Here is a 13632-nt window from a genome sequence, read left to right on the forward strand (position 1 = left end):
GTGGTGTTGGAGAAGACTCTTGAGAGTCCCTTGGACTGCAAGGAGATCCAACCAGTCAATCCTAAAGGAGATCAGTCCTGGGTGTTTATTGGAAGGACTGATGTTGAAGCTGAAACTCCAATACTTTGGCCACCTGATGCGAAGAACTGACTCATTGGAAAAGACCCTGATGCTGGGAAAGATTGAAGGTGGGAGTAGAAGGGGACGACAGAGGATGAGATGGTTGAATGGCATCACCGACTCAATGGACATGAGTTTGAGTAAACTCTGGGAGTTGATTATGGACATTGAGGCCTGGTTTGCTGAAGTCCATGGTGTTGCAAGGAGTCAAGACATGACTAAGCGACTGAATTGAACGGAACATAAATTAATTAGGTTAAGAATTAAGATTCACTTGATTAATGAAGAATAAGGAAGACAAAATTTTAAGTTTACCTTAAATGTGTGTATACTATCAGGCATAGTAATTACACTTTTCAAAAACTCAAATTCCTTGAGAGTCTTAAACCTTTCTGTTTCCCAGTGTTTGACTTAATGTTTTGTATGCAGTGGTTTCATTTAATGTTTGTTACTTGTCAGTGTTGATAATAATAGTGATGATGAGGTGGATGACAATGTTCTTTGAGAGCCCTGAGTAGCCATGGCAAGCAAAACATCTTATTGTTTTGTATAGTCAGTTCTAATGCTTGATTTCTTTTGTTCAGGTATTGAATGACTCTGCTGTGAATAACCATCCAAAATGTACACATGTTATGGCTTTTAAAAATTCACAAAATGTTATGCAGTTCAGGTAACCTTTAAAAATAAGAAATTGACTTATTTTCTGAAATGCTCAACTCAGTAAATAATATAAAAATGTTGTTTATTGTATTTTAGATTGGTAACTCCACAGAAACAATCAAATTGCAGTCAATGGTTGGAAAAGAGAGATACAGGTATTTGCCATTTATATTCCTAAGAAATGGGAGTAACAAGTTATATCTGATTTTTATGCTAGTCAAATAAATTATTTGGATGGTTTGCATCTCTGGCTAACTCACCTTGCATGCCTGGTTTTAAAATGTGTTTTTCTTAAATATAAAAGAAATACAATTATTGTATAAAATTTGGAAAAAGGAGAAAAATATAAAAGAAGCAAAAATACCAACCACCCAGATATAACTGATCCTATATTATTTTTCTCTATGCATATGTGTTTTTTTTCTTTTTATTTGTTCGTTCAAATTTGAAACATACTATGTATATTACTTTGGGTCTTTTTCTTTCCATTTGATATGCCCTTGACGATATTTTTCCATGCCATTAAATAGATTTTATTTGTGATGACTTATGACCCCATGGACTGTAGCTTACCAGGCTTCTCCATCCATGGGATTTTCCAGGCAAGAATACTGGAGTGGGTTACCATTTCCTTCTCCAGGAGATCTTCCCGACCCAGGGATTGAACCTGGGTCTCCCACATTGTAGGCAGATGCTTTACTGTCTGAGCCACCAGGCAAGTCCATAATATGTCTTTGCATGGGTATGCTTTAATTTATTTAGCAGTCTCTCACACTGAATATTTTGTTATTTCCAGATTTTTTCCTGTTATAATTGATGCTACTGTATTCTTTTATATAAATATTTTGCTATCTTAGATTATTTTCTTTGAATAAATCATAGAAAGGTCACAGGGTATATATGTATAAATTTATTATCCTAGAATCAAGTAGCTCTTAGAACTTTGATGCACCCTTGACACAGACTCATTCTCTATGTGTGTGTATCTATGTCTCTCTATATATATTTATATATATACTGTATGCATACATATATATGTATATATAAAATATATAATATATCATAGAGACACACACATACAAATATATATATATAGTTGCCCCTTAGGTGAAGAACTGACTCATTGGAAAAGACCCTGATGCTGGGAAAGATTGAAGGCAGGAGAAGAAGGAGACGACAGAGGATAAGATCGTTGGATGGCATCACCAACTTGATGGACATGAGTCTGAGCAGGCTCCGGGAGTTGGTGATGGACAGTGAAGCCTGGCATACTGCAGTCCATGGAGTCGTAAAGAGTCAGACACAACTTAGCGACTGAATTGACTGATAGTTGCCCAGTAATAAGTAGCAATTAGGCTATATAAAAGCCTTTCTCTCTTCTTGACTTATTTTGAAATTTTAAAAAATGACTCATTCTGGTGGTAAATATATGCATATTCTGAATGGTCATATAATATACTATGAGCCTGTTCCTGTCACTCTCAATATAGGATTCAACCAAGATAATATGCTTAGATGGATACTCCTCCTACTTTCTTCTGGAAAAAAGGATTATGACTTATCATCCAGGTGATATATTTCACCTGTTTATAATCCTCTGTATATGCTAAGCTGACAGAGTGTTATACAGGGAGGAATGGATAATCTCTAGGAACAATATACCCCCTAATACAGATATATGGGGAAATGTATGTATCTGGCATAGTCCTAGCTGCTATTGAGCCTATATGGTGACGCTCTACACTCAAGAAGGTATATAATTATCTTAGAAGAAGAAAGATTCTCTTCAACAATCTCCAAGCCTATCTTTTGAAGAAGTTAATATATGGTGAAAGTAGTAGTGTGATTAATGCAAGAGGCAAACCTACAAAGCTTTCAGATGACCAAATTGGGAAACTTCTGTTCAAGATAGGAAAGAATTTCTTTAAAAAAATGAAAAAACCCAATCATAAAAGAAGTATTGATAAATTTGGTTATATTAAAATTAAGAATTTCTATTCATCAAAAAACACTATAAAAAGAATGGGAGGCAAGAGAATATATTTTTAATAAAACTCAAAGGACTAGTTTCCAAAAATGTGTAAAAACCTTCTACAAACCAAGAAGAAAACTACAGACAACCCAATTAGAAATGTGCAAAATAATTACGAATAGGCACTTCAAACAGAAAAACCTTTGTGGCAGATAAACATATTAAAAAAATGTTCAGCAAATCAGGAAACTGAGAAATAAACACACAATGAGATATCATTATACCCCCATCAGATTAGCTAAATTTGGAAGGTCTGACAAAGTTCAGTGTTGATGAGAATGTAGGACAATTAAAACTCGCATAATTATTGGTAGAAACTTTTAATATGTCATTTATAAATAACTTACTGACATATAACTAAGTTATAATTGGAGCTCATAATTTCGTCCTGTGAAATTGAATAATTCCCTAGGGTAGCTCAGGATGGGCAGTTGCCACAACAAAAATTGGTGAATAGTTTCAAAACTAAAATTGGAGAATAGTTTAACATCTGGTAAAATGGAAGATACACATACCCTATATTTTGTAATTCCACTCCTAGGTATGTACCTAGAGAAATACAAGTACATGCATACAAGTATATATGTAGAAGAGTGTTAAAATCGTTTGTAATAGCCTCAAAACAGAAACACCCCAAATATCCATCTGTAGTTGAATGGATAGTATTGTGTTACATTGTGTTGTGTTTGTATAATGGAATACTTTACACCTATAAAAGTAAGCAAACTATGTCTATATGCAACAATATAGATGAATCTCATGAGTGTACTAAACCGAAAAAGCATGACAAAGAGCACATACATTATTATTTCATCATATAACATTTAAAACAGAAAAAAGTATATTGCTTAAGAGATAAACTGATAAAGCAAATCAGGGTAATGATTATCACAGAAGTCAGGATAGTGTTTACCACTGAGAAAGAGGCTATGCGGAATATGGGGCCTTTTGGAGAACTCATAATGTTCTATTTCTTTATCAAGGCAGCAGTTACATGGGGTGTTCTCTTTATAATTTTGTTTGTTAAACTGTTCATGTAGGTTTTATTCTATTATTTTTACATATTAGATTGAAGTATCTAAAATTTCCATTTTTATTGACCAAGAACAGTTAAATATTGGCAGTTTAATGTGGTTTAATTTGTTTTATTTACAATTAAATTGCAAAAAGAAAAAGTAGTTTATTCTCATATAACAAACAGATGCTGAGTGTGAAGATAAAGGGACAATAAGACAATTGCCAGAATCAAATTGTGCTTCACAAGTAAGTCAAATGTTTTGTTTTTAACTCCTAAGCAGAATATTCTAATTTAAATATTGTTTTCATTTTAATTTCAGATTTGGGATAATGAAGCTTATTTATGTGAGGTCTGGATGTTATTAGCTTAGTAAGCAAGTTGCTGTGATGTTACAGATTCTATTCCTTGGAGGAGTTATAGATTTAAAAGTGAAACCACAAAAAGTTTACATGAAATATTTTAAAAATTGTCATTAATAATTGACTATATATATTGATACCTCAATAAATTATAACTGAAGAAAGAAATTTTGCTTGGTAAGATTGAATTATTAGCCAAGGCTGCCACAAAAGTATCTTCAAAGTAATTTTTAATAGTAGATAGCTTTAGTGATTATAGGTGTAGGCAATGTACTATAGCTACTAAGGGATAAAACAAGAGAAACAACAGTAGTATTCTACTATAAAGAAATACAGATAAAAAGCACACTTAAATTTTTTTTGCTGGAGGGACCCAAATAAATTGTTTCCAAATGGGATTTGGTAACAAACATTTGAGAAATCATATTCCTAGCTTACCAAATGATATAAAGGGGAGGTCATATTCAGGTCCTCAAGTTTGTAGGGAAACTAGTATAATGAATTTATAAGGGCAAAAAATGTGAAGAACATAATCACTGAGAAAAAAGATTGCCCTTTTCTTTCAAAGGGGTATATAAATCTTGACCCAGAGCACAATGTAGAAATTTTGAAAACAAAATTATTTCTAACCATTTTTCTTCATCAATCTGAGTATATCCTGGTTGTGAGTTAATTTTGCAGGTAGGGATAGGTGATAGAGCTGGGAAGAAAAAAAGGAGAAAATTGAAAATAATTATTCTCCTGTTTGCTGACAGATATATTTTGGTATCACTTTCACTAATTATTCTTATTTCACTTATTTTGTTTATGAATTGAAAACATCATATGTTAATATTGATGTTTTTAACCTCACATATTTTTACATATGTGAGTTTATTAATGCAATAATATTCCTTTTTATAGCTTTCTGTTACTTTGAATTTGCAGATTACATATGCAGAACATTTTGGGAAGCAAATAGAAAGTAATAGTGATGAAGTAGAAAGGGCTGGGATTTTTCCACGAACTTCTGAAATTCCTTTATTTTTACGAACTCCTGAAGATGTGAAAACACCTGACTCTGTGGAGAAATTACCTAAAACCCCCTCATTTGAAATGTAAGATTTTAATTAATTATTATAATGAAAGAATCTATATATTTTGAATTATGTAAATAATTGATGCTGCTGCTAAGTCGCTTCAGTCGTGTCCGACTCTGTGTGACCCCATAGACGGCAGCCCACCAGGCTCCTCCATCCCTGGGAGGAATAGTAAAATGCTTAATACCTCTAACTTTAGAAAGTTTTCTATTGTGGAATATTTCAAATATACAAAGGAGAGAGATTAGTATAATGAACTCTCATATATCTACCACTCTGCCATCTCATTTCATAGACCCTTTTCCCCATTTTTCCCTGAAATGTTTAGCTGAAGGTAACATGGATCTTGAGTACCTATCAAGTTTAATATTACAAGATTTAAGATTTTCAGAAGAATAAAAGATGTATGGAAAATATTAAATTGTCAAGCTAAAATGTTACTATCACATTTAGTAGATTGTGGACATCATTGAATAATATTCCAGCAGTCATTTTGCCTTAATGTTGTAGTGTCTTAAACAAAAACTGCCATTACTTAAGTAACTTTGGTTGACATAAATATCTCTAACATCGTTATTTAACTTTGGAAACCACAGATTTGTAGTTTACAGCCAAAAACCTAATGCTATATTTAAGCTTTTTATTTAGTTCAGTCTTTTCTTTAATGCTGAATCCTGGGATTCTTCTAAAATATGTTTCAAATAGATTTCACTTCATCAGGAACCTCTCTCCTGTGTTCTACTCTGTATTTTAAATTGCTAGTAAGATTTTTATGTATAAATGTCATGCTGTTGACTCAAACACAGGATGTTCAAAATGGAATTTATCTTCAAATCTGGGAACTGGTAAAGGGTGCTGCAATCGTATACTAAAACCTCTCTAAAGGATGAGAAAACCAATCTGTAAAGTGACTCATTAACAGTCATGGAGATAGTTATGGAGGTATCTTCAGACTTTTATTATTTAACATTTAATAGCACTATTAAGTGAATTTGAGTGTAAGCATTTTATAAATATTGCTCCATTCATATTCACAACAGCTTTGTGAGATGTAAGTATATTATTATCCTTATTTTATAGATGAAGAAACAGAATCACAGATGCTGCAACTCATCAGTGACAGAGTTGAGATTTAAACCCAGGCAGTTCTACCTCCAGAATTCATGGTTTTAACCACTGTGTTATATACTGACTTGTCTAACTATTTTTCTCAAATCACTTTATAACTTAACTCCCTTATGAAACAATCTGTTATGGCTGGCTTTTCATTAAGACTAAAATTTTGTGACTGCTTTCAAGATCTTGGGGACAGTTTAGCATCAAGTTTAAGAACTTGGGCTTTGAGTCTGTGTTGCTACATTCAGATCCCAACTCTGGCACTTATATTCTTTCAGGCAAATCATTTAATTGTTCTGTGCCACAAAATCCTCTTCTATGAAATGGAGGTGATAGTGACGGTAGCTATCTCAGAGGGTTGTTTAAGGAATAAGTAAATTAATGATAATGGGAATACATAGAATAGAGCCTGATAGTATATGCTTAGAAAGAATTCTTTATCATTTCATACTTGATTATTATACTTTATTTAATATTATTCTCCACCCAAACCATACGTTTTCTTCTCCATAGGTTTGACACTTCAATAACTACTTCCTCCTTTTTCCTGCTATGCTAATTCTTACCTTTATGACATAGTACCTATGGTGCTTACCAGTCTGCAATATTTGATAATATGTATTTTACAATTTGATGATTTTCTTATTTCTCTATATCAGAAATAGAAATACGGCTACTGAGAGTCAAACACAAAAGGACTCCCCTGGATTTTCTTTTTTAATGAGTTATACTTCTCAATCCCCTGGATTGAATTTATTTGATTCTTCTGTATTTGATTCAGAAATCTCATCACATCAGGTAATATGAGAAGCTTGTTTTATTTCTAAAAAATTGTTCACTAGGACCTCAAAAAGTTTAATTCTTTAATATCAAACTTTCTTGAAGCAGAGTACAAAACAGAGACAATTTATTTTTTAAAAAATTTTATTGAAGTATAACTGATTTACAATGTTATATTAATTTCTGCTGTTAATTTTTGCTATACAAAGTTATACAGTTATACATATATATTCTTTTTCATATTATTTTCATATTATTATTATGTTTTGTCCCAGGATATTGAATATAGTTCCCTATGCTATACAGTCAGACCTTGTTTATCCATACTATATATAAAAGTTTGCCTCTGCTAATCCCAAACTCCCAATCCTTCCCTCCCCTTCCAGTCTACCCTTGGCAACTGCAAGTCTGTTCTCTATATCTGTGTCTGTTTTTATTTTGTAGATACATTGATTTATATTGTATTTTTAGATTCCACATATAAGTGATATCATACGGTATTTATATTTCTCTTTCTGACTTACTTCGCTTAGTATGATAACCTCTAGGTCCATCCATGTTGCTGCAAATGGCATCATTTCATTCTTTTTAATGGCTGAGTAGTATTCTATTGTATATATAATATATAACACACCTTTATCCATTCATCTGCGAATGGAAATTTAAGCTATTTTCATGTCTTGACTATTGTAAGTTGTGCTACCATGAACAACTTACAGGGGTATATATATCTTTGTGAATTACAGTTTTATCTGGGTATATGCCCAGGAGTGAGACTACTAGATTGTATGGCAACTTTATATTTAGTTTTTTGTGAAACCTTTGTAGTGTTTTCCATTGTGGCTATATCAGTCTCACCAGCAGTGTAAGAGGTTCCCTTTTCTCCACAGCCTCTCTAGCATTTGTTATTTGTAGACTTTTTAATGATGACCCTTCTGCCTGGTGTGAGATAATTGCTCATTATAGTTTTGATTTGCATTTCCCTAATAATTAATGATATTAAGCATCTTTTTGCATGTGCCTGTTGGCCAACTGTGTGTCTTCTTAGGAGAAATGTCTGTTTAGGTCTTCTGCCCATTTTTTTGGTTGGGTTGTTTTTTTTGTTGTTGTTGAGCTATATGAGCTGTATGTTTTAGAAATTAAGCCTTGTTGGTTGTATCATTTGCACATATTTTCTCCCAGTATGTAGGTTGTCTTTTCATTTTGTTTATGGTTTTCTTTGCTGTGCAAAAGCTTGTAAGTTTGATTAGCTCCCATTTGTTTATTTTTGTTTTTATTTCCTTTGCCTTGGGAGACAAGAAAACATAGGTGCAGTTTATGTCAGAGACTGTTTTGCCTGTGTTCTCTTCTGGGAGTTTTATGATGTTTTGTTTTATATTTAAGTCTTTAAGTCATTTTGAGTTTATTTTTGTGTATGGTGTGAAGATGTGTTCTAAGTTTGTTGATTTATGCAGCTGTCTAACTTTTCCACCACCACTTGCAGAGGTGGTTTTTAAAAGATTCTGAGTATTGATAGTTTAAAAAAGTTCCCCCATTGTCTTTCTGCTTGTAACTTCAAGTGTCTCACATTGATTCTATTTGTAAAAACAGAATCTCAGGATTTGAAGTGCAGTTAAAGGCAGTTTAAAAATTAGTTTGGCTTTATAGTTCTAAACAAGCTTCACATATTTTCAATGTGAAAAAATTTTCAGGTAATTAGTTGGTCTTTTCCTCTCCATCTGTACATAGAAACAAAAACTGACAGAATTAAAGAAATAGACGAAAACAAGTTTAGTTAGAGATTTTTAACACCCCTTTCTCAGCAATTGATAGAATTAGACAACAAAATCAAGAAATATCTTACATAAAATTCAAACAACCCCATCAACCCCCTTGACCTAATTGACATTTGTAGAACTTTCACATCCAACAACTGCAACATATTTATTCTTTTCAAGTGGTGATGGTACATTCACCATGATAGATAGATCATATTCTGGGCTAATAAAAGGATCTTAATAAATTGAAAAGGATAGAAATCATGTAGAATATTTTCTCTGATCTCAGTGAAATTAAATTAGAAATCAGTAACATATTAGGATGTTCCTGAATATTTATGCCATGGATCGAAGAATAAATTAGAAAAGATTTTAAAATGAATTATGAACATTCAGCATATAAAAATCTGTGGGTTCCTGCCAAAACCAGAACAAAATAACTTTAAATAACTAATAGAAAAGAAGAAAGGTCCGTCATCAATGACCTAAAGTTCTACCTTGAAAAGCTAAAAAAAGAAGGTAAACCCAAAGTAAGTACAATTAAAAATAAGAAAGATAAGAAGTCACTGAATTAGAAAACAAAAAATAGAGAATATTAGCAAAGCTAAAGTTGGTTCTTTGAAAAAAACTAACACAACTTATAAACTTACTAGACTGATAAAGGAAAACATTAGACAATTTACCTATATTAGGAACAAAAGAGAGGATATTATTATAGCTCCTACTTATTTTAATGATAAGACAATATTCTGAAATAGAAGACTGGTAAGAGGAAACTTCAGTTTCTACATATTGAAATATCCTATGAACCTTTGAGCAATCAAAATAGTGTGATAATGGTACAAGGATTGATTGATCCATGGCATGGATAATGTCTTGAAACAAAAGAATTTAGACTGTGGTATATGAATAGGGCCACAAATTAGGGCCCTATTTGGAGGGATAAATTAGGCGTTTGTTGTACACGTGCACAAGTAGATTCTATGTGCTTAGTCACTCAGTTGTGTCCGACTCTTGGCGACCCCATGGACTGTAGCCCCCAAGGCTCCTCTGTCCATGGCATTCTCCAGGCAAGAATACTGGAGTGGGCTGCCATTTCCTTCTCCAAGATGCTATAGATGCATTAAATTTTAAAATGTTAACTATAAAATATTTCAGAAGAAATATAGGTGAATATTTACCAGAGCTTAAGAACAAGAAGGATTCTCTAAGCATGAAACAGTGGAAGAAGAGGCAAAAGAAAATAAAAATGGTTTTGGTTTGGTTACATACAAAATTTTTATATGTCAAAAAGTTTTAGAGGGAAAGCAATAATGTGATATAAAATATTTCCAATAATATGACAAAAATTAAGATCTTTATTATGTGAAGAGCTTATATGTACCAGCAAGAAAATTACTGCCTCAGTAGAGATGTGGACGAAGTCCATTTGGTGACTAGGTAATACACTGACAAAGAAATTCAAGTGACTTAAAAAAATCTCTGGGAAAAACAGCTTTCCTTATTAATTGTCAAAGTATATAAATCTGTGCATAATAATATTTATTCAAGTGTGATTTATATTAGAAAAAGAAATAGGAACAATCTAAATGTTTAAACAGAAGAATGATTGAAGCTATATGTTATGTCCATATAGAGGAATATTAAAATGATATAAAAGGATTAAAGTTTTAGAAGAATAGTTACATGGAAAAATGCTCATAAAGTAATGCTAAGAGGGGAAAAAAGAGAACAGAAAACTATATTTAATTATCATAGTTTGTGAAAAGCCCGTTTTATAAAGGAAACAGATTCTTTTGGCAGCAGAAGTTTATTTGAACTGGCACAATGCTATCAAACTGTATTATTTTATTATATAATACAAACTGATTTGTAAAAGGCCTTTAGAATAAAACAAAGTTAATTAGAATTTTAGGTTATATTAACATTCCAAAGTAGGAACTATCCTTGGTACAATATGTATTGCCTATTAATATTTTATATATTGCCAGAGTCAAATCAATAAGCCTTATTTTAAAACGTCAATGATAGTTTTAAAGATAGACCTCTTTTTAATTGCAATCATATTCTATATAGAATGTTGCCATTTTGTCTGCTCTAATTATGCTTATTAGAAGAACTAGGCTTTGGAGTCTAATATAAATGCTATGCATACTGTTCTACTGATTTCATGAGTAATATTTAATGGAAATTATTTTTCAGTTTAGTGAACATTATTCTTCAGGAAATTTAAATCCTCTCTCATCACAACAAGAAATTGGTAAGTGATTTGAAGTTTGCTATATATAAAACTTTCACCATTTGTGTTTAGCCTGTCTGATTTTCTTAGGCACTTAGTTAATATTCTTTAAAAATTATTGGTACTTCTGCACCACTCGTTAATTATTATTTTTAGCAATTTATCTTCTTCTCTCACTTCTCTCACTCTACCAAAACTTGCTTTTTCCAATATTATTGATGACTTCAGTTCAGTCAGCTCAGTCGCTCAATTGTGTCCAACTCTTTGTGACCCCATGGACTGCAGCACCCCAGGCTTCCCTGTCCATCATCAACTCCCAGAGCTTGCTCAAACTCATGTCCATCGAGTTGGTGATGCCATCCAACCATCTCATCCTGTCATCTCCTTCTCCTGCTTTCAATCTTTCCCAGCATCAGGGTCTTTTCCAATGAGTCAGTTCTTCACATCAGGTGACCAAAGTATTGGAGCTTCAGCTTTAGTGTCAGTCCTTCCAATGAATATTCAGGACTGATTTCCTTTAGGAGTGACTGGATTGGTCTCCTTGCAGTCCAGGGGCCTCTCAAGCATATTCTCCAACACCACGTACAAAAGCATCAATTCTTTGGTGCTCAGCTTTCTTTATGGTCCAACTCTCACATTAATTGGTATTAATGACCTACCAATAACCAAATATTATGAGTATTTTATATTTATTATCATATTCAGTCTCTTCACAGCATTTGATATAGTTGAATATTCTTGTCTTCCTTTTGGAGTTTCTGTATTTCTTCTTTTTAAAAACATTTTTGGCTATAGCCTGAAGCATGTGGGACCTTAGTTTCCCCAGCAGAGATCAAACCCAAGTTCCCTGCATTGGAAGACAGAGTCTTAACCACTGGATTGCCGGGGAAGTCCATGGATTTCTTCTTATCTTGCTGGGGCTTACTTTTTATTGCATTTTCTTTCTTCTTTTATCTCTTTATTAATTCATTTATTCAACATATAAATATATATGTATATTACATATATAGTATAGTTGATATCCCTGGAAGAGGGCATGGCAACCCACTCCAGTATTCTTGCCTGGAGAGTTCCTATGGACAAACGAACCTGGAGGGCTACAGTCCATGGGGTCGCAAGGAATTGGACATGACTGAATGACTAAACATAGCACAGCACAGCAGCATACTTGATATCAGATACTGCTTCTGGTTGCAATGATAGAAGAGTGGACAAAAATGCAAAGTTCTCACAGGGTTTATTTATGTTTTAGCAGGAGAAGCTGAAAATAGACAACCTTTATATGTCAGGTAATACACTAAAAACAGTTGGTATGGGTTTGAATTGGCAGCCAGACTCATGTGTCACAAATTTTAGTGTTAGGTTTAATTAGCTTTATAGAAAGATATGGGATAGATGATAACAGCATGTACAGCATCTTTGTCTCATTGAGCTACCAAAATAATAAACTAGCTACCAAAATAATAATAAACTTTCTTTTGCTACCTCATCCACAAGGAACATGTAAAGCCACTATGAATAAGAGGAATGGCACAGGTGAGTCATCTTGACACACAAAAGCAGCAGGCAATTTCCCACCAGTCTTTTAATACTATTCTAGTCATAAGGCCCAGAGAAGGCAATGGCAATCCACTCCAGTACTCTTGCCTGGAAAATCCCATGGATGGAGGAGCCTGGTGGGCTGCAGTCCATGGGGTCACTGAGAGTCGGGCACGACTGAGAGACTTCACTTTCACTTTTCATTTTCATGCATTGGAGAAGGCAATGGCAACCCACTCTAGTGTTCTTGCCTGGAGAATCCCAGGGACGGGGGAGCCTGGTGGGCTGCAGTTTCTGGGGTCACACAGAGTCGAACACGACTGAAGCAACTTAGCAGCAGCAGCAGCAGTCATGAGGCCCAAAGACTTTGTATCAACTCACAGCTCCTCTAATTCAGGTATCATCCCACCCAGTAGACTAGGCAGACACATCATTCTACATTTACCATAATTCTGTATTTTCTAACAAAACAGTGCTATGAGGAGTCAGACTCCCAAATTCATTCTTCCAGGTGGACCTGGATCAGCATGGGCTTGATGTTAACTCTAATCACTTGTAGGGATAAGTATTATGAAGAAAAGTTAAGCAGAGTAAGGGAAATAGGGAGAATTTGGATTGGGAAGATAGTTGCTGTGTTATGAGAGAATCAGAGAAGGCATCACTAAAAGGCAGCATTTGAGCAGAGACCTGAAGGAGGTGCAGGTTCTAGGCACAGGGTGCAGAGATCTTGAGATAGGACTGTGCTCAGCATGTTCATTGAACAGCAGCTAAATTTATATGATTCGGATAAAATAAAGAAGGAAAAACCAGTAGGAAATTGAATCAGAGAGGTTGGAGGGAGAACATGTCATACTAGGCCCTTAGACCATTTAAGGACTTTGGGGGGTGGGGTTTCTGTTTGAGATGGGAAGCTATTAAGGAGTTCAGCTAGGA

General features: G+C 33.7%; 1 protein-coding gene across 1 annotated transcript in view; it reads left to right on the top strand.

Moving 5' to 3' along the window:
* CUNH14orf39 (chromosome unknown C14orf39 homolog) overlaps nucleotides 1–13632 on the top strand; it is a 35707-nt gene that overhangs the window by 14067 nt on the left and 8008 nt on the right. Inside the window, exons 6-12 of the mRNA XM_040227594.1 lie at nucleotides 705–790; nucleotides 877–935; nucleotides 4014–4075; nucleotides 5117–5286; nucleotides 6752–6757; nucleotides 7044–7182; nucleotides 11124–11181. Of these exons, the coding sequence (XP_040083528.1) occupies nucleotides 705–790; nucleotides 877–935; nucleotides 4014–4075; nucleotides 5117–5286; nucleotides 6752–6757; nucleotides 7044–7182; nucleotides 11124–11181 (580 nt within the window). The remainder of the gene's footprint in view (nucleotides 1–704; nucleotides 791–876; nucleotides 936–4013; nucleotides 4076–5116; nucleotides 5287–6751; nucleotides 6758–7043; nucleotides 7183–11123; nucleotides 11182–13632) is intronic.

This window comes from Oryx dammah, unplaced genomic scaffold, assembly GCF_014754425.2.
Source record: "Oryx dammah isolate SB20612 unplaced genomic scaffold, SCBI_Odam_1.1 HiC_scaffold_26, whole genome shotgun sequence".
Lineage (NCBI taxonomy): Eukaryota > Metazoa > Chordata > Mammalia > Artiodactyla > Bovidae > Oryx > Oryx dammah.